The sequence below is a fragment of the Zosterops lateralis genome (assembly GCF_965231275.1).
Source record: "Zosterops lateralis genome assembly, chromosome: 3".
NCBI lineage: Eukaryota > Metazoa > Chordata > Aves > Passeriformes > Zosteropidae > Zosterops > Zosterops lateralis.
The window spans coordinates 104,552,712-104,577,176 of NC_139764.1; the positions used below are offsets into that span (position 1 = coordinate 104,552,712).

At 43.4% G+C, this 24,465-nt stretch overlaps 1 protein-coding gene across 1 annotated transcript in view; it reads right to left on the reverse strand.

Annotated features, from left to right (window-relative positions):
* Positions 1 to 13,267: 13,267 nt before the first annotated feature.
* The window catches only part of HS1BP3 (HCLS1 binding protein 3), a 56,661-nt gene continuing 45,463 nt past the window's right edge, over positions 13,268 to 24,465 (reverse strand). The window contains 1 exon segment of the mRNA XM_083857761.1: positions 13,268 to 17,066. Within this exon segment, the coding sequence (XP_083713887.1) occupies positions 16,838 to 17,066 (229 nt within the window). The 3' untranslated portion in view covers positions 13,268 to 16,837.

Consider the following 24,465-nt stretch of genomic DNA (forward strand, 5'->3'; position numbering starts at 1 on the left):
AACTAAATTATAACTGATTTAATAATTTTGTATGTAAAGGTAAGATTATAATATAGCTAACACTATTTCAAGCTATCTAAGTTAGGATAAAAGAGTAAAACCTAGGAGATAGCTGTATCTCAACATATTTAACAGTAATGTTGGTAAGAGATTACCTTCAATAGAGGCCATCAAAATACCTCAATATGTGACTGTTCCACCACCATGGGCTAAGAGTGGAGCCACCATAACCTCCCTGGGCAACTTGTGTCCATGCTCAGTCAACTTCACAGTAAAAAACCTGTTTCCCAATATTCAGAGGGAACCTCCTGTATTTCAGTTTGTCCCCATTGCCTCTTGTCCTGTCACTGGAAACCACCAAAAAGAGCCTGGCTCTAACTTCTTTGCAGCCTCCCTTCAGGTATTTATGTGCATTGATAAAATTCCCTTTGAGCCTTCTCTCCACAGTGAAAAGTTCCAGCCCTTCCTCACAGGAGCGATTCTCCAATCCTCAGTCTTTTTCATGAGCTTTTTCCAAAGTCTTTCCAGTATGTCCGTGTCTCTCCTGTACTGGGAAGCCCACAACTGGACCCAACACTCCAGCTGTGACCTCACAAGTGCTGAGTGGAAGGAGCTTCATCAGCTGGCAATTCTATGTCCAATGCAGCCCATGGTGCCATTTGCCTTCTTTGCCACAAAGGCACACTCCTGGCTCAGCAGGACCCCTAGATCCTTTTCTGACAAGGTGCTTCCCAGTGGGGTGGTCCCCACTGGTGCATGGGGCTGTCCTCTCCCAGCTTCAGGACTTCACACTTTCCCTTGCTGAACTTCATGAAGTTCCTGTTGGTCCATTTCTCCCACCTGTTGAGGTCTCTGGATGGCAGTGTGGCCCTGTGGTATCAGCCTCTCCTCACAATTTTGTATCATCTGCAAATTGGCTAAGGGTACACACTTCTCCCTCATCCAGACCATCAATGAAAGTGTCAAACAGGACTGGACCCAGTATAGACCCTATACTCCCTGTCACTCACTTCCAACTTAACTTTGTTACCACCCTCTGGGCCCAGCCATTCAGCCAGTTTTCAGTCCCCCTTACTGTCTGCTCCACTCACCCACAAATCAACAGCTTGTCTGTGGGCATCTAATGTAAGACAGCACTGAAGTCCTTGGAGACATCCAGGTAGAAACTTTCCACTCCTCTTCCCCCATGTCCAGGCCAGTAATTTCTTCTTCATAGGAGTTTGTAAAATTGGTCAAGCGCGGATTCCCCTTAGTGAAACTGTACTGACTGCTCCTGGTGGCTTTCCTGTCATGTATGTACCTGGAAATGGTTTCCAGGGATAAAGTTGAGGGTTGCCAGCCTGTAGTTCTTTGTGTTATCCTTCTTGTCCTTCCTGAAGATAGGAGCAACATTTATTTCCTCCAGGCTTTGGGCACTTACTCCTCTTATTTTATGGGAAAATGTGTCAGTCCTTAAAAGACTGGTAAAGCAGCATCTTCACTGAAAAGACTGCATGTGAGAGAGACTTTTCCTGGCCTGGCTGTGCTGGCAAATACTTCAGAGATAAAGGGTGCCTTGAAAACCAGAGGATTTTTTTGATGCTAACCTGTGTTTCAACTTCATCCATGGATTCACAAATAACATCTGGCATGCCTCTGCTTAGGTGATCTTGTGGTCTATAACAAATTTGTGACTGCAAAGACAGGAAAAAAGAAGTTCAAGTCCCTGTGGGCATCTCTCCGTAACAATTCCACTCCTGGCATGACATGGAGCTTGCAGCACTCTCCATGGCTAATCTGTGCTCAAGAGTCCCAGGTCTGCAGTGGACTGTGTCAACCATTCCCTAAATGGCGGAGGAAATGCCTTCATATTCATCTATATGGTAAAGGAAGTAAGAACATAATCAACAAAATATAATTAGGGAAAGATATCCAATAGAGATGCAAATTAACCTCCTTCCACAAAGCCCTTTATAAATCCCGGGATTTTGTGCACTTATTACTTCTATTAAATGTGACATATTTAAAGCTTCCCTTTGCCAAAAGTGCTCTTTCACTCTTTTTCTCTGACCTCACTTAGCTAGTTCATGAACAAAAAGATTAAAGGGGAGATAAATACGATTTATTAAACACTTGGGACACTAGGAAAAATGCCATGTATGAAACCTTCATGAAACATAAAGTATCCTTAAACATTTTATTTTGCCGAAGGTTTTGAACTACTAATTACCAGTAACATTCCAAAGTTCAAAGTTTCTCTACCAACCATTCTCTTGCTTGCTAGGAGCTTAACCAGCTCCCTCCTCACCACCCCTGCTGTTTCTCTTGTTTCCGCTTTGCATCCAAGCTTGTAGCAACCACTGATTTAGGTGGGGGAAAAAAACATTAAATATACCTTGGCTCTAGGTTACAGCTCCACAAAAAAGGGCTTTTCTTTTTAAATTGGACAGGGTGTTTGCATAATGTGTAAGGTCCCTGACAGGCCAGCACACAGCCAGTGCAGATTTTTGGTCTGCAACACCAACATGTGAGGCGTGGCTCTGGGTGGAGGTCATCTGGGTCTGGGTCAGCCTACTGGGAAACAGGTATTGCAGAGTCAAAGTGATGGGCTGTCCACAGCAGCTGATTTCTGATGGACTTCAAACAGGGGTGCAAGCTCTTCCCTTCTGCCCCTCTAAGGCTTTTTTTCATTTCCAAAAGTTGTTATTTGCTGCTGCAGGGCACCTGGGTTTCAGCAGGAACATCACATCCTTATTGGAGCTGAGTGAAGATTTTGGTGGTGGAGATTTCTAGGGAGGCAGTGGCACCACGCAGTGCACGTCCAACAGGTGCACAGCAGTCCCACGTGCCACTCCATGTGTCAAACAGCTCTGATGGCTGCAGGCCAACATCCTCAGCAGGTGTGGAATTACTGACACAGCTGAATGGCAGGAGACCTTGGTGATCACTGGCCAGCACAAGGCTCCAGCACTTGGTGTATCCATGGCAAGACACGGAGCTTGGCTGGATCCAGCATTGCTGTATGTAACTGGAGACAACAGCCTAAAATAGCCAGGGGCAATCATGGAAAGCATATTCTACACAGAAGACAGTCAGACACGTTTCCTTCCACGTGCAGTAGGAGTGGTGTGATGGCTGTCTGGACCAACATTTCAGCCTTCAGGAGATATGAGGCAATCTGGTACAGCTGTATCCTCTTTCACTGCGAGCTACATGATGTCACACCCAACCTCTGCTGCCAGAGCCTCACATCACACTTGGGCACTTGCTGCTGCTGAGGAGCTGTGTGATAACCTGCCAATCTGCAGTCATGTGTTACAGTGTCTTAATGGGTGCAAATAGGGAGCAACTCCATAAAAGTTGATTACACTGGTGGAAAAAATGGGCAATGAGCCTTCTGTGCACTTATCAGTGAGGCTGGGCCTATTAGTCATGATTTACTCAAAACTGTACAGACAAAACAAATGCCTGGTTGGCACTATAGAAGTAACTGCTTCAAGTTAACGTTTACAGTAAATAGTCTGTGTAATGGGAAACAGCTCTTTCCTTCTGAGCTCACAGGCCACTAAAGAGTTTACTTTCTTCTGCATGTCCTCACCAGTCATCTTTTGTTATGTTAAGAATGTATTGATTTCATTAACATCCTTTGTGAAGTTAAGGTTACTTTGGGAATTAATTTATTTCCAAAGCATCCTCCTTGAGACTGAATATGTGTAAAAACTCACGTAGCATAGCAAGGAAAGAGGGAGTTCTGAGAACAGCCACGCTCTTCCCTCATGTTGAGACTTCCAGGAAATAGCCCAGCAAAGCTGCAGTCCCCAAGCTTGGCTCAGACCTTTGGGAAAAGTCAATTCTCACCAGCCTGGGCTGCCAGGCACCAGAAGGACTTTTTCTGTGATGCTGTAATGGTCCTTTTTGGTAGATCCCTTGGAGTGGATTAGATTGAAATGACACTGAATGGCTGGTATTTGCATATCTATTTTTTAAGTTTTATTTTAGAACAATTTGGTTGCAATGGAAAGATGTGTAACCATTTTTGTTGTTCTCTATAGAAATATAACAGTACAAAAGTATAAAAGCATCACTTAAGAAAATATATGAGGAAAAAGTAAGAGAAAAAAGGATAAGAGTAGACAGTGGAGAGGAAAGCTATCATCTGTGGATCCAGCAATGAGACTTGATGCAAAGTAATGGTTGCAGTCTTGAGAGATGGATCTGCTTCTTATCAGCCTTTTCTCTTATCTGGGTCAAAAATCAGGGAGTTGCTAAAGAAAGCTTGGTTTGTCATGGTCATCCTCCAGTGATGGGTGTGGATCCCCCTGCACCTGGGCTGTGCTTGTGCAGATCAGAGGTTTCAGCACCACACACCAAACAGGTCTCCTCCCCTTCAGCTGGGGGTGCAAACCTGGGCTCAGCAAAGCACACCCTGCTGCTTTTGGAAATGGTCAGTTGTTCGAGTCATTAACCCTTAACATTTCAGTCTCTCACAGATTCCAAAGTGTTTGGTGGTCCCTGGAACAGACCTGGCCCTTACAGTGTCCCCTGGTCTGGGGGCCACTCCACTCCTACAGCAGTGTGAGCTCCCTGTGCCAACTGGTCTCAATGCTGGAGGTCCTGCAGGGAATCAACTCCTGGTTGGGTTGTCAGGTGCTTTTTAATACATGCCTGAGCATGTCCTGGGCCAGCAGAGAAAGGATGTGAGTAGTCTGTGGCAAGAAGACATTAGGCAGCACTGCTGGGGGCTAAGAGGGATCAATCCTCTCATGGCAGGAGGTGCCTTCCACACCAGGTCTGGGCCTTACAGTGCCCTGTCACACTTTCCTTCACTGAGGCTTAGATTTCACCATCCCAGGTGGGAGTTCTGGAGAATCTAGTGTTGGGATGATGTTCCCCAGGAGAGGGCAACCAGACCTGCTAAAGAACATGGCCATGAAAAAGGGGCAGGAAGCAGGAGTCACAGCAGGAATGTTGAAGGAGAAAACATTTATTAGGTGGTGATTATGTGGTGCCACCCTCTGTGGCAGCATCTCTGCTGGGACACCCACTGCCATGGTCCCCAGGACATGGCAGCAGTGGCATTTGCTATCCCAGGGATGTGGTGATGTACCCTGGCTGTTCTGTGCTCCCCAGCTATGGGCTGATGTGTGGTCCCAGGGCAGTCATGGAGCTGAGGGTTTTGTCAACATCAGGAGAGACCACATTCATCTCAGCCTGACCTTTTCTCTTTTAAATCCCAGTAGTGGAAGAGTTACTCCGTTTAGGAACTAAATTGGCAGAGTGCAGCAAAGGTTTCTGCAAGGTTTCATTATCAACAGAAATTTCAGCTTATTGAAGCAATTTCTTGTGTCTTTTAACCTAACTAAACCCAGCAGTTTTATCCTGAAGAGCAGGGAAACATTTGGAAACATATTAGACTCACTCTCTACTGTTAGCTGTTCCTCTGGGAAAATGGAAGTTGGCTATAGGAGCAAATGAACAATAGTAATACCCAGCAAGTCACTCCTTGCCATTTTTACTGCACAACAGCACAGATCCCACATGTATTGTGTCTGTCCATGTGAAACTCAGCACCTGAACTCTGGTGTTCCCTCAGCTTTGTAATGAGAAATATCTCAACACTCCCAAATACTTCAAGTAAATTAAATGCTAATCCTTCCTATACGACATGAAGGCAATGTCAAATAATCACTTGAGGTACATAAGCCCCAGGGTAGTAAGCCTTAAAGATCAAAATATCTGCAGAAAATTTTTTAAATTTTAAAATTTTAATTTTTTTTTTATTTATTTATAACCAGGCACAAGTTTCCCTTGGTGCTTCTGCTGCCATTTGCTGAATTTCTTTCACTGGGGTGTCAGAGAGGCAGTAGTCATGTATTGGTGTGGCAGCTCATGTGTGTTGAACTAGAGAGGGCAAGAAGGTCCTGCTGCCCACAGCCCAGCCCAGCCCAGCCCAGCACCACATGGGCACAGGAGCAGCTGCTTATTGCTGGTCAGTGGAACAAGCTGTGTTTAAAACATGTCTGGGGAGGATGTGTCCAGGGCTGGGTTTTATGCTCCAGGTCAGCATTCAGGCAGCTGCTGGGAGAAATGTGCACAGCTGTGCCTCCCTTAGGGAAGACAGACCTGTGTCTCCCTCTTAATGGGTAGGTGCTCTAAGATGCTCTAACACTTCTATAGCCCCCCCAGGGTTAACATTTATGAAGCAATTTTTAAAGACTCCCTGTAAAAATGTACTTTTGCCACAAGGCCAGCACCCGGCAGAGAGGGACAGACCTCTGCTCCACAGGAGATGAACCTTCATGGCTTGAGGGGAACCAGGTCCTCCTGTCTCTCCATTTTTCCCCCCATACTCACTGCCAGTGCTTGCTTTGGCTGGCTCGTTTGCTAACAAATGACCCTGAGCACATTTGCAGAACCAGGGCCAAAATAATTCTCATGGCATGGCTCCAGCTGATGGGTCCCAGCCTGGAATAGCCTCCCAGCAGCTGGCTGCCTCCTCCACTTACAGCCCAGGGACACCCAGCATGACCCTTGGGAGAAAGGCTCTTGGCAGGATCCCTTTCACCTGGGTTTAGCTGCTCCCAGCCTGCAGCTGAGCAAGCTGGCCACAGTCCCTTGGAGAGGAGATCAGGCACTTCCAGAGGGCACGTCACCTCACCCTGGGTTAGATGAAGGTCAGATGAAGCAGCCTGGAAACACCACTTATTTCAGAGACTATAAAAGGGTTCTCAGCTGCCAGCTCTGGGATGGGACACACCATCCTTGAGGTTTGGTTCCTTTGCCTAAGCACAGATATCCAATATCTGCTTGGCCTGCAGCTGCTGGGCCCCAGGTCTTTCTTGTCCCCAGATCCAGGCTGATCACCACATGCCACAGCCCCTTCAGAACAGGGGCCAAGAGTGGTGCAGGTGGCCAAGAGTTGTGCAGGTTTTGCTCAGCGTCCTGTACTGGGCTGCTGGAGGAGAGATGTGCCCACTGACTGGCTGCAGATGGGCACTGACAGGGGAGACCACATTCATGGCAAAATGTATAGAATTGGCCACAACATTTCAGTACTGGCAGTCTATACATGAGGTGGTTTTCCCTTTTTTATTTATTTATTTATTTATTTTAATTTTTTATTATTATTTTTTTATTTTTTAAATTTTATCATACACAAATTTCAGATGTAGGTTTTGTCTGCTTCTAATTAATAAACCAAAAGGTACAACTCTGACATCCAAGTGATTCCTATGCTGATTCCTAAATCATCCTTTCAAGCTTTGAGACCATAAAGCCTTCTTGCCCACAATTTTAAGAAAAAAGATAAGAAGTAGAACTTTCTACAACTACTTCATATGAAGACTCATGAGCTATTTGAGTTGAAGCATTAATATCTCAATTCTTAATATCTTAACTGGAGCCAAATAATAGGGCACGTGAAATGTTACCCTGAAGAGTTAACACCTGGCAAAGTTTGAGGAACTAAAAAAAAGAAAGAAAACATAAAGGAAATGGCTCGATGCATTTATCTGCATCAGGAATAACTTGCCACTTAATACTAATAAGGATCATGTTCATATTGGTTTAGCCAGACACCAAATGGGATTATTGTCTCATTTGTGACATGTAATCAATAGGGAAATAATAGCAGGAAGCCTCCAGTGATTAGAAACAACTCAGATCCCAGAAAACGACGCTTCTATTCCTACTCCAAGACCTCATTTCTCGCTGTGCCCGCGCTCCCGTGTCCCTCCCACGCTCATAACAAGGTGTGGTGACGGCACCAGTGACCCGAGAGCTGCTGGGTTCAGTGCCTGACCTGGCTTTCCCTTCTGGAGAAGTGCTCAGTCACCGTGCCCGCCGTGCCTGGTTAGTCAGCGTTCCCTGACGCTGAGGGCATTCATTCCTCGGCCGTGTTTCCAAGAAGCAGGACTGTGGTCACTGCCAGGCTGCAAGGAGAGAACGCTGATGCCATTCCCACCCCAGGCACGGCTGCGCCCTGCCCGTGCCCTGTTCAAAGGGCAGCCCACGTCTGGGACACTGCAAAACCCCAGAAAAAAGGGCCTATCCCATATTTGTACCCAATGGCTATTTTTTCAGGGTCTGTAGTGCTTTATCCTGGGGAAAGCCACACAGGCCACTTTCTAGTGTTTGTGCCTCTCAAGGCATCTCTGGGTTTTGTTGTCACAAGCTGACTGTGAGTTCAAAAAAAAGTTTCTTTAAAAAGTTTTGTCTTGTGGCGTTCTGACACCAATCCAGTAAAAGTTTTATTTGCCTTCATTCTGAGCAGGCTCTGGTGACTGAACAGTGACTGGTTCAGTGACTTGAGACTGATAGGAGAAAGAAAGGTGAATTTAAATGGAATTTAGAGTTTGGACCTGTGTTTCTGACATAATAAAGAAAACAATCTTTTCCTCTTTCATTTCTAAAGGTCAGTCATTTCCTTCTTATATTTTATTGGGAAAAAATAGGAGGAAACCCAGATTCTCACACCCTTAGTGTTGGGAAAATTCATTAGCAATCCTAACAAAGATTTTTTTTCACAAATATTGTTACATATTTTAAAATGAAATAGAAAATAAACTGGAAAAGAAATGAAAATCTGTAATACCAAAACAGATAGTTTCCCTTCCTTTCATCTGTCACAATGTGACCAGTTCACTGTCTGTCCAGTAGACAAAGCATATTCCCAAATTTCTAACAAAACAGAGAAAAAGCAGATTTTTTTTTTCAGAGGGTGAATATTTCAAGTCATCCTTATGTACATCATAGAAATGTGAAAACAAGTCAGAAAATCCCTTAACCCACAGGACTGTTTGCTTTTTATTTTTAGTTTAGCCTTGAGGTTCATGGCCAAGATATGAAACCAGACAAATCTTTTGCTGGCTCTGCTACAGAGTCCCTCTTTAACTGTGGGAAGGTTAAGGAGCCTCTCTGATTTTCCATGTTCTCATATGTACTATATACATACATATTTTCAGACAGAGAGGAACACAGGGTCTATAAATGACTCCAAAGCCTTAAATCCCAGTCTCTACTGAAGTGTCAAAAATAACAGAGTTGTTTTCATGAAATGGCTGTTATTAAAATAGCCACAGGAAAAGGAAAGGGGGTAGCAGGTCTCTGACAGTCACATGGGGGAATACTCCAACCCCAGGGCAGGGACACTGTGCTGTCACCCTTCCCCAGCACCTTTTGAAGTGTCACTACCATCAGCACAGTGTTCCCAGCAGGGTGAGACAGCAGACAGCAGTGGTACTTGCCATCTCCCAGGACCTCTTATTGGATTCTAATGCTGCCCTGTGTAACTCCCTGTGTGGATCTCTGGTAGAATTACATGAAATTCATTATTCAAACATAGCTCTAGGGAAACTTTTCCTTTTTCCACTAAAATCCCAATTTTTTCTTTCTCCTCTTATCCTCTGGCTGAACCAAAGAAACTCCATGATTTTCTTTTATGAAGCTGGAAAATCTGTAGGTCAAGTGGAAAAAAGAAAAAGAAGGGGGAAAAAAAAAAGAAAATAAACAAATACCAACAGAAATGGAGAAAAGAAGAAGAAGAAGGAAAAAAGCTTTGGTAAATGAAGACATTACAGATTTCACCTGCAATAATTTAGGGGAGGAGCCACTGCAGGTCAGTACCTCGAAGGGGAAGGCAGTCAATCTGTTAATTACTGCATTAAATGGAAATGAGTCAGCTCATGGCTACTCTACAAAGCCCAGTCGTCATGCACACACTTGAAAATACTGGAAAACTGGAGCTGGTAGCTCAGGAAATGCAGCACTATTCAGAACAGTCTTTGCTTGTCAGCCTTAGCTGAAAACACACCTCTGGGCAGAGCACACGGAGCCCCTGCCGCCCCGTTCAGCCGGTGTGGTGCCAGCTTGGAAACGGGAGAGAGCAACAGCATCCCATAGTGACCCCCAGTGACCAGTTTTTAACCTAGGCCTGGGATTGAGTCTCCTGTCTTGCTGCTTAAGGAAATTTTTATTTATCTTGACCTTCCCTGGTGCACTGCCTACTCACCCAGGAGGGTAGACACACAGGCCTTTTGCCTTTCTGAGCTGCAGGGACTTTTGATCCTCCCTTTTCCATTTCTCCAGCTAACAAGAATCAAGGCAGTGCCAGAATCATGCATTATTTTCCCAGCTGAAACTGGAAACAGGATTCCTAGAAGAAGAAACAGGGATTTTATAGCAAGTAGGTTGTCTACTAGAGAGCAGGAGATGTGGGAGTTTGTTTTCTCTCCTGACATCTCCACACAATACAATTATTTTCCTTTAACTGAGCCAATGTTTGCTTAATGCAAAACTCACAAGCAGCCTGGACAGCAGAGACAGATGAACAGAGACTGAGCTGTTTGCAAAGGGGACCTGGCTGGGTACTGTGAAACTCACTCCAGCACCTGCACACCACAGAACACCTGAACCTCCCTATGATTTTGCCCCTTCCTCCCTTTGCTCCCTCAGTACAATCCCCTTCTGCAGAGATGGAACTGGCTGAGTTCAGGTGGATTTGGGGCTCAATTTACCACCAAACATGAGCTGATGACACCAGCAAGTGCAGCAGCACAATGGGACAGACGTGCAGAGTGGGACAGCTGGTGCTGAGTGCCCATTGCCCACTGCCCACATCTGGGGGAGGTTATTTCTGCTTCTGGGTGGGTCCTCTGGACCCAAGTGTCTGGTTTGCTGCCATGGCAGCTCTGTGGTGGGAACCAGAGTATGGTTAGCTGAGCCAACCAGATGTGCTATGAAAACGCTCCCTTGAGCTAAACTAAACTACTGATGGAGACAGCCTCAGGTTTCTTTTATCATTATTCATGAAAAAGATGGATTTTCCACACAATTCCATGTAAATTAGTTTTGTTTGTTGGCTTTTGGTTTTTTAGGTAGGCATTGCAGCAATAATTAGAATGTAGTTCTGAACATAAAATATTCCTTTTGGGGACCATACACAAGATTAAATAAGTAAGCCATGAAAGGCTGAGACAGGGGAAAGCATAAGCAGGAAAACAAATCATAGTAGCCTGCAGATTTGATTGCTTAAGATGGGAGGGAGACACTAGTTTTGATTCTCCGCATTCAATGTAAATAAGTGATTAGTTTTTTTCACAGTAAGAACTTGTTAACACACGCAGACATTACCAAATTGACTGTTTCATTAAGCTCTTCTGAAGTACAATCAGTATCATTAAATCATTATTACCAAAGAAATAATCTGAGAAGTTTGTGATCATTAGACAAAGTACCTGGATGGACTTAAAAAGCAGATAGAAGAGAAATAAGAAAAGTGCTCAGTAAATACCCCAGGAATTTTACAATTTTGTTTTATGTTCATTTGAAAAACCATGGAGCACCTCTCACCAGAGAATCAGTAAATTAATTGCTGATTCCAGCCCTGCAGCTATGATATTTCAGGGAAATTGAATGCAGGCTCTGGAGCTGTGTGTATAAATCAGGCAGATGCCTTCTTTCATTCTGCCCTGTCTCTCCTGTTTCTCAGCTGTGCCCTCCAAGCCCATCAGGCTTGTCAGTGGTGTCACATCCTATTCCTTTACCTCCTCTCTCCAGCAGCAGCACAGCTAGGCTTCCACTGATCTGCACAAGGTTTTGACAGCTTAGATTGAGAGCATGACCCTCACAGAAGTCACAAGAAGCAACCTTTTGATGACATCAGTGGTACAGAAACATTGCCTTTGGTAGAAAATAGCTAAATTGCATTCTTAGAGTATTTAATGAGTTCAAGAAGAGACTAGTTTGCATTTCTTTTACCAAAACCCAACCAAATGATAGGTTTTCATACATTGTTAGGATTTCTGGGTGACTGAAGGACCACAAGGAAGATGCCACACTGACCATAATGCTTCCCATTGGCTTTGACAGCTCCACACCTTCAACTTAATACTGTGATTCCTTGGTACTTGATAATAAAAACAATATACCCTAGGGTAAGAAAACATGATAGCTGTTTATGCAGCACGGGCCAGTGGGCTGTGAGTTCTTTTTGTGTTTGCTGATGACATCAGACTCCGAGGTTCCTGAGCACCTCACTGAAAAAGATTGTAATGTGACATCAGGTTCTCTGTTCAGGGGATATTCCACTGCAATTTGATGGTGTTGTGATGATGCCAATTTATTGCCAGGTTACACTGGTAAACCTCCTTTATCTGACATCCATAGCAAACTGAAGTATATACTAACCCTCCCATCCACGGTGGCATCATTGAATCATAGAAGAGTTTGGTTGGAAGGGACCTTAAAGATCATCCAGTTCCAGTCCCCCTGCCATGGGCAGGGACACCTTCCACTAGACCAGGTTGCTCAGAGCTCCATCCAGCTTGGTCTTGAACACTTCCAGGGACATCCATAGCTTCTCTGGGGAACCTGTTCCAGTCTCTGAGCACCACTACAGTAAATATCTTCCTAATAACTAATCTAACCCTGCCTCTACTCTGAAGTTACTTCCCTTTTCCTGTCACTACAGTTCCTGAAGAAGATTCCTGCTCCATCTTCCCTGCAGCCTCCTTCAGATATTGGAAGGTGCTATGAGGCCCCAACACAACCTTCTCTTCTCTGGGCTGAACAGCCCCAGCTCTCTCAGCCTGTCTTCACAGGGGAGGTGCTCCAGTCCCCTCACCAATTTCATGGCATCCTCTGGATTTGCCCTTATATCAGGGCACCAGAACTGTATGTCATATTCTAGATGGAGAATCCTCACTAGAGTAGAGGATCTGGATCTGGAAGAGCATTCAAGAATCATTGAAAACTTCCTCTGATACCATCTGGACTTTTACTGCTCACTAGATGTCAAAAGCGGCTTTTGAAGAAGCATATATTGCAAATCAACATCTCCACTGACTCCAGGAATTTCTCCTAAGTAAATAGGAGAACCTACTTTGTTGTTGTAAGGCCAGTGGAGGGATCTTATGGAGGGTGCTGGGAAGCAGGGTCACAAAGCACTGAGTATGTTCTGTTCTCTCAGTCACCAAATCCTCCCTGAGTGACTCATTCCATGTGAATTACGGGTTAGCCCAGAACAGTATTCCTTACAACAGCCAAAAGCAAATCACTCTAGGGAAATATGACAATATTTGGCTGTTGAGTATTCTTGTTTTCAGTAACCTGTAGCTCAAGGACTTTTCAAGCTCTGAGTGGCGTAACCATCAATTGATTTCTCTTCCATGAATCTAAGTGGTGTCTCCTTGACCCCATATAAATTTTAAGCATCCATAACATCTTGCTATGAATAAAACTTAGTCTCTAAATATCTAGAACTAATCAATCCTTTAAGCAGCTTTATTGACTTCTGAACTCTCACAGCAGCACTTAATTTGACAATTAATTTAATTTACCACCTTCCAGTGTGAGTATCTTTACTCAAAGCAGTGCACAAGATTTTGCCATCAGTTGAATTCTTCATTAGGTTCAACACATGACATGAAATAACAATATGCAGGAGGGTTTAAAGGAAGATCAGTGATATGGTGAGGGCTGAAAAAAATTGGATCAGGAGGGTTTAAAGATGAATTAAGGAAGAAATGGGCACAATACAGAAAGCGAGTGACTTAATTTACTCCAGCTGTTGATGTTGAGATGAAAAGTAAGAATATAGATATAAGAATATAGATAAAACTTCACAGTAAAAGCCTCTCTTCTTGACTCACACGTTTAAACTGTCACGAATGCATGATCACTTCAGTTGAGATGAAATGTGGCTGATGCATACACAAAGATTCAAGAATACTTGGTGAATTAGTGACAGTCACATTTTTAAGTGAAACATCAGTGCTTTCTGGTGCTCAGTATTAAATCTCACAACCTCAGGGATTGCTCATTTACAGAAGTTAATGCCTTAGTGGCCCATGAGCATGCTGGATTTTCATGACCTTAAATCAGAGGTTGACTTGTGTATTCTCTGTAGCCAGCTCAGCTTCTTTGCAGAAGCTAACATCTGGGCAAAAATTAGCAGAAATATCAGTTTCAAGTAATATATTGTTTTACAACTCAACCCAAATTGTCACTGACAAAACCAGACCTTAAGTGCTACAAGGGAATTAGCCTTCCTAAAAATTCACCAACTGAACAGACCTGAGCAGATGACCCACAACTCATCTGTGAAATACTCAGCTTGGTGAAATAATTTGTTTAACTGTGACCCAAATAATGAAGTATACAGTGTTAGTTGTCAATTAGTGCTGTACCACAGAGCAAGCAGAATGTTATGCAAAACAAGAAGCTGCTTATAAGGCAATAAAGATACCTATTATGAATTCTAACTAACCTCCCCATCTTTTTTAAGGATTTAAATATAACTCTTTCTTGTCAGATCTCTTGATGAACTCTATTACTGATGTTGGAAGGTGATGACTGTCAGCCAAGAACTACATTAGAGTCCATAATTGAATTTCAAGAGTTGTCAAGAGCAGGCTAATCAAGTAGCTGCTACTAAAAAATAAAATACGAAAGAAAGAAAAAAAGAAAGTTCTCTTCTGGCAGGATGCAAAGTATGTTGTATAGTTTCCCTATGTCATTTCTAATAGTATGTTCAATTTTTCTGGGCTACCTCTGTCTGACATTCTGCTCTTGTATAATAATGATTCATTATATATAATGTATTCAATGACTGTAACTCACCTCTTAGTGCCCAAAAATATGACTGCAGCTTGGCATTTGCATTGTAAAACAAAAGCATAACACCAGGGTTTATGAAGGATCCTTCTGTATTAGTTTCTTGACAGGAGATTTTTTTTTCTGAAGTAAAATACTGACCTTAAAATAATCTTAAAAATCTAGCACAGGAAACAATTAACAGCTCTTCCTTCCCTGTGCTTAGGTAATTTGACAATTTTAGGGAGAGCTGGGGGGCAAAATATTCTTTGGCTATTCAAGGAAGGTGAAGAACTGCACTCTAGTGATCATTAAATCCATGGAAGTTTTAGCAGCGTTCAGGCTATGTGATGGGCTGTGGGCCAAAAATACAGAAATGCAAGCAGTGTCCCCAAACAGTGCTGAGTAAAATGGAGATGATGCTCCCTGAGCCCTCAGTTAAATATAGTGGTTGTTCATGACAGCAGGGAGTGCAACAGGGAGGCTGCTCTGAATTAATTTTTCCTGCCTGCTCTTCCCTGCCTGTTCTTGGGCAAGGCATTTATTTTCTCCTCACTGCTTTTATTCACCTTTTTATTCCTATAATTGCACCAAGATATTGAGGGGACAGACAGGACCAGGTAGTACCTTTGGTTCTGCCTTTAGCTGCTCTCAAAGGAAATATGAGCACAGCTGCATTTTTGGTTTCATAGCTATTTACACTTTAACACCACATAGCACTAGTCCTCAGCTAAATGGAATCGATTTTTTGCTACTACTGTACAACCTAGAGAACAACAGCAACAACAGTAACACCTGGGGGTTAGCAAAATGTTTTATTACAGTAAAACATACCATTATATTTTATCTGTCCCATCAAAGCAAAATACCTTTATAATATTTCCCACTGGCTTAAAAAGGAAATGCCATTAGAAATAATTTCATTATTAAAATATATAATGCTTTCTATTTATTTTGTTCTATATTAGGAAAGTAAATATTGGGGTGATGATATGGCTTAAATATATTAAAATTTTCCCTCTAGGGATCTTGTCTTCATCTCTAGCTAGGCCACACATGGAATGAGTTCAGGAGAATCTCTGCATGACAGCAGGTATCAACCCACATTAGGTGTAAATTTGGTATCTTCAACCAGAGTGCCTGAGTTTGGCAAGAAGAGGAAAAGTCTTGGATACCTATTCTACAATGTTTTTCTTTTCCTGGATATTAAATTTTATTCAGTTTATCGTCTTCCTATTTTTTTCCCTCTAGATAATGCCAAGTTTGTCTCCCCTTGTTTTAACCATTGCATGCTGAAGAACAGACCACCATCTTATCACACAAGCTTCCATTTAGCTTAGTGGAATTGATCATCATGGCTGGCTCTTAAAAATTCTGGGAGAAGTGAAGGAATAGGAGAAAGAGTGACTCCAGAGAGCAGTTCAGACTTCATGCATTGATACACCTGCACTGAATGGAGAAACTGATACACCTGCACCTGACCTCCTGGAGGAGTCTCTCTCTCTCTCCACTAACTACAGTGGAAGCCCAGGAAAACATTAGCCCTTGTGAATGTGGAGTTCACTGGAGTCCTACAGCATCCAAATCTCCTAGGCACTGCAACCTCCACCTCTGTGTGGAGAGTGTTCTTAGTCACCCTCAGTCATCTGCTATTCTTCCCAGGAATCAGAGATGGTCTTTGCAGGCCTAAAGTTCTCTTACAAGTTGGCATTTGTGCAGCAATTAAGGCAGCAGATTGTCAGGCTTAGCTGGGATTTCAGTGTTCCACAGAAAGACAGAGGAACTGTTAACTATATTTAGCAGTTCCTGTTAAAAATTACCAAAATACCAGTCAGGGAGGAAAAGGCTGCTACAAAAAAACACACTGGGTAAAAGGAAAATGGCCTTTCCACTGATCTGAAAAACATTATCTAAAAATTACAGGAACAGCATCCTGTCATGCCTCAGACCATTTGTTGGACATTACTCACAGTTGCCATGTGTACAACATCCTCACCATTTTCAATAACTGGCCAAAACAGCAGCAGACAATCTGCAGTACTACATCCTTGTCCACATTCCCTGCAAAACCCTGAAAATCTAAGGCAACAGCTGCACTGTTTTGAAAACCTCACAGGGAGGTTCTGCTGCTCAAACTTGCTGCTCTCTGTATCCTGGTACACAAATGAGCATGGTGACAGTAGAAACACCTGGTCAATTCTTGTCACTTTAGCTCATTGGGAGGTGGGGCCAAGAAGGCATCATCAGGCTTTAAAAATACATATATTCAAAAAAGACTGGTATCCTGGTTGTTGATAGATTCATTTTCCTGGATATACTGGAGAATGTCCACTTCACTCATCGTCTGAATCCTGTTCTCCTTTTGCTTTGCCACTGAAGGTGAATTCGTGCTCCTGGGGGAAACTGCTGGCTTCTGAGGCAGAGGTGGTTTTGGTGGGACCTTAGGTTTCGGTTTGGAGGTAACCTCTAAGAGTTTCTCAAAATCATCTTCAACTCTGGAATGAAAAGAAAACATCGGTAACATCCTGGGAAATTCTGAATTGCTTTCTGTTTTGTAAGAAAATGCAATCTTTCAAAACAAAACTTCCTGCAGGAAAGGATCTGCTCTCATAAATTTCTCTCTCCATAGAAGTTTCCATAAGAACCATCTTTTTTATAATGTGGCCTTTCAGTTCTCAAAAGTTAACTTATACAAGTTAATTTTACAGCATGTTTTCAAACATCTAAATTAAAGGCAATTTGCGATTACTAAAACCACCAAATTTTTAGTTTGGGAAACAAATGTTTTTGATTTGTGACAGGATGCTTTGCTTCCCCATAAATTTTCATGGGAAAGTAAAACTATCCACATTTAACTCTGTTTTGTCTTCATCCCCATCACCCAAAACTGAGACTGAGAACCCCCATGCTCAATCATGAGAAACTGTAAACACTAATAGATTTAAAAAGTTCCAGGACACTGAAGAAGTTTTGCAATCTGCAACCATATACAACTAATCTTTTTGGTGATAATTTGCTTCTGATTCCTACTGAAATAACCCAGAACAACTCCAACAGTTCAGGCTTTATTCTACCTGCATTATTTGACCTTATCAGATAGGCAGCAGGCTGTGTGTGCCCAACTCTATTCCCACAGGAGCTGCTAAAAGATTATAAGAGAGCCCTTATCAGAGATTATCTTGTGACTCCAAGAACTGTGTGCCTTTGGAAAGTCAAAACAGAGAGTAAAGAAGAAGAAGGATGCTCTCCAGTGGCTTCACTCACTGGAACAGGGAATGGTACTGGAGTCTAAGGAAGATGCCTTTTTAGTTTCTTCTCCATTATCCGTAGGTAGGCAGTCCCTGGAGCATGAATCAATAATTTCATGTCATGTTTTTTTGTGGTTCTTCATCTCATTTACCTTTTGTAGTTAAAATCATGGGATCACTGAATATCCTGAGCTGGAAGGGATCCATCAGGATCATCAAGTCCAACTCCTGGTCCTGCACAGGACGTCCCAAGGGTCACACCATGTGCCTGAGAGCACTGTCCAAATGCTCCTTGAGTTCTGTCAGGCTGGTGCTGCGACCACTTCCCTGGGGAGCCTGATCCAGGTCCCAGCCACCCTCGGGTGAAAAACCTTTTCCTAATATCCAGTTTAACCTCCTCACTGCAAGGAAATGAGGCATCTCGGGGGGTTACCCAGACCACTGTGAAACCCCTGGGATAACTTGTGTTTCCTAAATGTGACAGTGATTCTCCTCCCTTTCTCTCTGTTCACCAGTTGCCTTAGGAGAGGTACTGTACATAACTCTACCAGACAGCAGTACAACTGGTGGGGCTTTCTGCAGACAGTTAAAAGTAAAACTGAGCTTCTCCATAATTTGGGAAGCAACTGATGAGGCAACTGTCCAGGATGATCAGGAACATGACTGAAGAACCAACATCTCTGAGACATTCCTCTATCCCCAGTGAATATTGTCTGAATGTTAAAACCATAGGTATTTCAAGAGCTACAGCCCCCTCAAGCTAAGGATCCCACTACTACTAAGATAAACTGCATTATTTATGCAGTTCACCCTCATTAAAACCTGTGAGGAACTTACAGTGGTATTTCCCAGGCTGAGACAAACTACACCCACCATGAACTGGCCATGAAGTTAAAAAGGATTAGCCTAAATTTTTTGGTGTAGACAGAGTCAGAACTCTTCAAGGTAAAACCATTCCTGAAGTCAGACAGATCTTCCTGTGAACTCCCAAAAGGAAACTAAAAAGAATCACTTTTAACCAAGGCTGCTCTTGTAAAATCAATGGCATGAACACTGATATCTAAAACTAGGGGACACCTGAACCAGCTGAGGGACAGAGCCATTCACTGCCCCTGAGTTCTGCACCTTGAACTCTGCCTGTGATTTTCCAACAGGCAGAGTCTCAACTTTTACCCTCTAAGTAAATCTGGAGATTATATTCTCTTATTTAGATAGCATTTCTGATGTCTTTTATTTTCCATGATTCCTTGTGCATGACATATCCTACTTAACTTACAAAACACACTCCATGTATTTCTGAATTCCTAATCTACAAAGAAATTAATTTCATTTAAGCCCAGGCCTTTCGTTTGTTGCAAACTCTGATATCCAGGAGGTATCACACCTGTGATCACGTTGCCAAGACATGTTCTTGTTCTCTTTGCTGGGTAATAAACAAAACTTGTTAGGGCTGGTATTTCTGAAGCCTCCCTTCTTGGCATAAACAAATAGTGAATGAATCAGTCTCCATGCCATAAAATTTTGGTCTTAAATAACAGGAAACATAATAAGCAGAGGAACAATACACAAAATACATGGAGACCATATGGAGGAAGCAGGATTTTGAACTAGATGCACTACCCAGAAAGGGCAACGGTAAATCCAGCTTACTGACTTGGTATGATGGTACAACTTCATTAATTCTCTGCTCCAGCTTCTGTGCTAATCACAGCAACAAAACCACTCAGCACAACCAAAAAAATACCCCCAAAAGATCCAGTCCAGTAGGTTGTGGGGGTCTTTAGGGGGTGAGGGTTTAGGGAGGGCTGTTTTGTTTTTAAGCCAAAGATTCTGCAGAAGAAAGTCCAGAAGTTGATGATGTAATTTCCTTTTTCTGTCCTGGATTTTTTCAAGACCTTGGTTAGACAGAAGCCTCAAAGAGAGAACACAGCAAATAATATGTGGTCTTTGTCTCAAAACCTGCTTTTCAGTGCTACAGTGCTAGGCAAGCTGTTTGATCCACTGCTGTTTGATCATGTGAGACACAACTGTCTTTGCAAAACTAAAGAGGTAAAATGCAAAATGCCTCAGGCAGAGATAGAAACAAGGACTTCTATTTCTTGAAAGCAAATGAATTGCTACAGTGCATAACTACTACCATATTTAACTCCAGGCCAGGAGGAGGAAGAAAAAAATCAAGCAACTATTCTGAAACAAGATTAAAGGAAGAACCTTCCCACCCTATCTTTTTACAGACAATCAGGCAGAGAATCCATGTAATTAATCATTCTTTAATTAGTCTCTTTCTTTTTCTGTAAAAGAAAAGCAGCTCCACAATGTTTAAAATTCCTGCCATATTGTTGTGCTGATTCACACACTCTATTGGTGGAAATTTTCTCTGACACAGAGAGAAACCAAAGCTCTTACTGAAGAAAGGCTGTCACAAAGCCCTTCATGACTCCCGGCATGTGGACTTCCAGACAGTAAACGAGTTCTGACTCAGAGACAGATGCAGCTGCCATAAGAGCATCAACATTTTAAATGCCATTTCCCTGGTCTTTGTCCCTTCACTCTGGACCAAATTTTTGGGACAGGAATGACTGTCTGCATGTACAACATGATGAGGACAGTGACCTCTGCTTGCTGGGAATGATTTAATGAGGAGAATTTGTAATGAAAGCAACAGAAAAAGACTCCCATAATTTGCTAAAGTATCCAAAAGGCTCATGCTTGAAGCTCAGTTGTGTAAGTAACTGCAGTTCTTGCAGAATAGACTTTCATCTTTTGCTATCTTAGTATCTTCATTTTGTCTAGTGTTAATTCCAAGTACAAGAGATACCTTAGTGAAGCCTTGGGGAATGCTGTAACATCACATCTACAGCTTGGGAAAAGACTTGTGCCCAAAAATGAGCAAAAGAGTTCAAAGTAGCTGTTACCCATCACATCTGCTATGGTCAGGAGAGGCAAGTGTGATGTCCAGCAAGGCCAAGGGAAATATACAGGCTGGAGTTAACCCCAGGAATGCTAAGCACTGGGGGCTGTGAAGGAGGTCTCTCTCCTGCTTCAGCTTTCCCCCGCAATCCATTACAGGTAAATTCACAGCAATATTTTAAATAGGGCCAGGAATATGTCTGGACTCTGGAATGTGACAGTCTGTATTGTTTAAATGCTACAAGAACCACTGGCATGGCTTTGGTCTGGGAGAGATTAGCCCTCCTCCAAAAAAACTCTCCAGCACAACTCGAAGCTGGTGTGGGACAGGGACCATTCCCTGGAGGCAGCTGCACACAGTCCCCTTGTTCTGCAGCTGCAGAGTCCAACAGATGGAAGCAGCCCAGTGGTGCTGCCTGGCCAAGTGCCAGGGAACAAACAGGGTCATTAGTGCAGGTAAGTCCCACAAGAAGCCCTCTGAGGAGATCAGCTTGCTGGTTACATCTGAGGAGATCAGCTTGCTGGTTACATCACTCACCTAGGAAATGAGAAAAGTCAATTTTTCCAGTCTGAAAAAGTTCAAACCTCTCTCTCCTGCCTCTCTAGGAAGTACCCTGATCACCAGCCAAAGGCACAGCTGGGGCAGGGGTGAGCAGGCAGCTTTTGCCACTTGAGCTGACGATGTCTGTCAAAAATGCAGACAACTTGGGGTGAGATGGTTAAAATCTGGTGGGTCTCAAGCCCAGCAAAGGCATTTCTTGCTACACTAGGACTCCACATCACCTCTGCACATTATTCTACTCAACCTGTACATGTTCCTAGAGGTGGGGGGGCAAGGATTAATGTTTCTGGTCTAGCAAAAAACCATTTTGTTTTGTTGGCAAGTTTACTTTATAGCCTTTCCAATGCTTCTAAATAGCATCCTGATAGATCACAGGAATGAAATAAATAAATTCTTGAAAACCATCACAGAAGAATTTGTTTTTCTGTAACCTTTCCCCGCAGTTCAGTCATAGCAAGCAAGATAAACTGCCCTGGAGTGGTCAGGAAATTCCTGACTCAGTTATTGCAAACTTCTCTTTCACCTTTACATTGCCCAAATAACTCTCTCCCCAAAGGATCTACAGCTAAACTCTCTCGAGTTTCTCAAAGCTTTTTTTTTCAGCTATAGCATTGTTCTCATACTCTCAGGACAGTGAACATTGGTGCTGGAGATACTGCTCCACATGACTCCTGGAGAGGCTGAGGATGTGTTACTCTCTGAATTCAGAATCTGCTAATGCCTGCTGAAAGAAGAACACACAAACTTTTTCTGCTTCAAGGGTGGCAACAGTTAGCAGACCTGAAGCTGACAAACCTGCTCAAGGAGATCTATGGACTGAATGGTGTCTGGGGTGGTTTCACAAATACCCTCAGCCTTAAAAAGCATAATGCTCCTGGAAAGGATTATCAGTGTAATCCTAAGAAGGAACACACCAGATCTGCCATCACAGGGCAGTAGAACTGGGATCCTGATGGTGACACTTTTTTTCAGCACTGGAAAAAGACAAATGTTGTGCTAACAGCTGCTTCCTTCCATTTCAGCTTCCTATTCATTATCAAAGGTGAAGCTAATTAAATCCCTCCTAAAAGGCTGCTCAGACAGCTGTGATAATTATTTCAGGCTAGGATGTGTGACAATTTATGTAATTCTGTGGGCACACAGAGCTGCTGCAACATTCACAGGATCAATTCCAGCATTGGTTTTCTACAAAAACCTGATCCATCACACCAGGCAGGCATGATTGAGATTAATGGGGCATAAGAGTGCACGCTTGCAGGGCTATGGTCTCATTGGCATCATGGAGACACAGTGGGATGGGCCCTGGGACTGGAGTGTTGGAATGGAAGGATACAAACTCTTCAGGAAGGAGACAGGCAGGGCATGTGAGGAGGGACTGTCACCCTCTATGCCAATGACCAGCTGGAGAGCACAGAGCTCAGCCATGAGCCTCAGATGAGGAGCCATCCAAGAACTCAGGGGTCAGCATTAAAGGGAGGGCAGGGACAGGTGACATTATAGTGGGGGTCTGCTACAGGCCACCTGCCCAGGAAGAGTGAGTGGATAAGGTTCTCTACAGACAGGAGCAGCTTCACATTCACAAACCCTGGTCCTCATAGAGGACTTCAACCACTCCACTATCTGTTGGAAGGACAGCCAGCAGGGCTTAAGCAGTCCAGGGGGTTCCTGAAATTTACTGAGGCAAATTTACTTCTCCAAGTAACAAAAGAGCCAACAGGGAGAGATGCTGTGCCTCACCAAGAGGAAGGGCTGGTGGGGAATGTAAAGATCAAGGGCAGCTGGGCTGCAGTGACCATGAAATGGTGGAGTTTGAGTCTCTCATGGCAGTGAAGTAGGTGCTCAGCAAACCCAGTACCCTGGATTTCAGGAGAGGAGACTTTGGCCTCTTCAGGAATCTGTTTTGTGGAGTCCCATGGGATAGAGCCCATGAAATCTCCCATGCACTTAGAATGCAGTGAGTTCTTCTCAATGCTCAGCACTTGTTAATGTAAAGTTGGTGATTCTATTTAAAACAGTAATTCCCATTTCATGTGAGCAAGTATCCACAGAGAGCACAGTCTTCAGTTTGCAATGAGAACGTTTATCAGATTCTCTTCTCCCTCATGTTGTGACAAGCACAGCCCACGCACATTTTGCAGACTCATTTGTCTCCTTAACAGCCTCTGCCTCATGAGTTACAGCCACTGCTAAGGATTCACTGCTGTGCTGACACTGCTGTGGTGCTACTGCTGCTACAACGACTCAGTTACCATAAAGATCACAAAGGATTTGGTTGCTCCTGTGTTCTGTTCTGAACATTATCTTCTCCCCATCCTCCTTAAGGAAGAAGGTTCTGCCCTCCTCTGCCTCAGGCAGCTCTCTTCTAACTCTGCCCATGATTCACAGTGAGTCAGACACTTCTCAGATCTACCACACGTGTGACCAGACCCTGAGGTACATGTGAATGTTCACTACAACAGTGAAGAGCTCCCACATCTGCATTATTCAGCTACTCCATTGGAGTGCAGTGAACACATCCAGGTTTTCTGGACTTACCACAGACCTGCTGGTGCATCACAGCTCAGGACAGTCCTAGATCTTAACAAAATGTGTCCAGGTTAACTTTTGGTATAACCGACTATAGGTTACTATATACTTGGACCTATATACTATAGGTCCAAGAGATCAAGATGTTTCCATTTCCATTTCTAGTAGCATATCCAGCTCTAGTCTGCTAAAGAAATGGTTTGGCACAGCTCCTACTCTGACCTGAGAGCTGGGGAGGGATTTCTTTAGTCCTTTTGGGAAAGGAGAGTAATTGTCAAAACATACAGGGCAAAGACAAGACTTATTCTAAGGCCTCAAAATAAGCTCAAGCTCTCATGGCAGGGAGATTGCAGAGTTCAGCTTATGTTGAACTTTTCTCACCACAAAGGGTCACTGCCTGGAAAAGAGACTGTGGTACTGCCCTGCAAGAACATTCAACACCAGTTTGGTGGGAAGGGAAGGCAGGAGAGGATTCCAATGCTTCCTCTACATTTATGAGACCTGACTGTTCTGCTGAGGCTTCCAGTTGAACAGAAAACAATGTGCACTTTGCCCTGCCACGGGAGAAAGTTCAGATGTGGGATTTCAAGTGAATGCAGTGAATTTGAATAGAGGGAAGAAGGTGAAGTGTTGCATTAGGTTAAAACA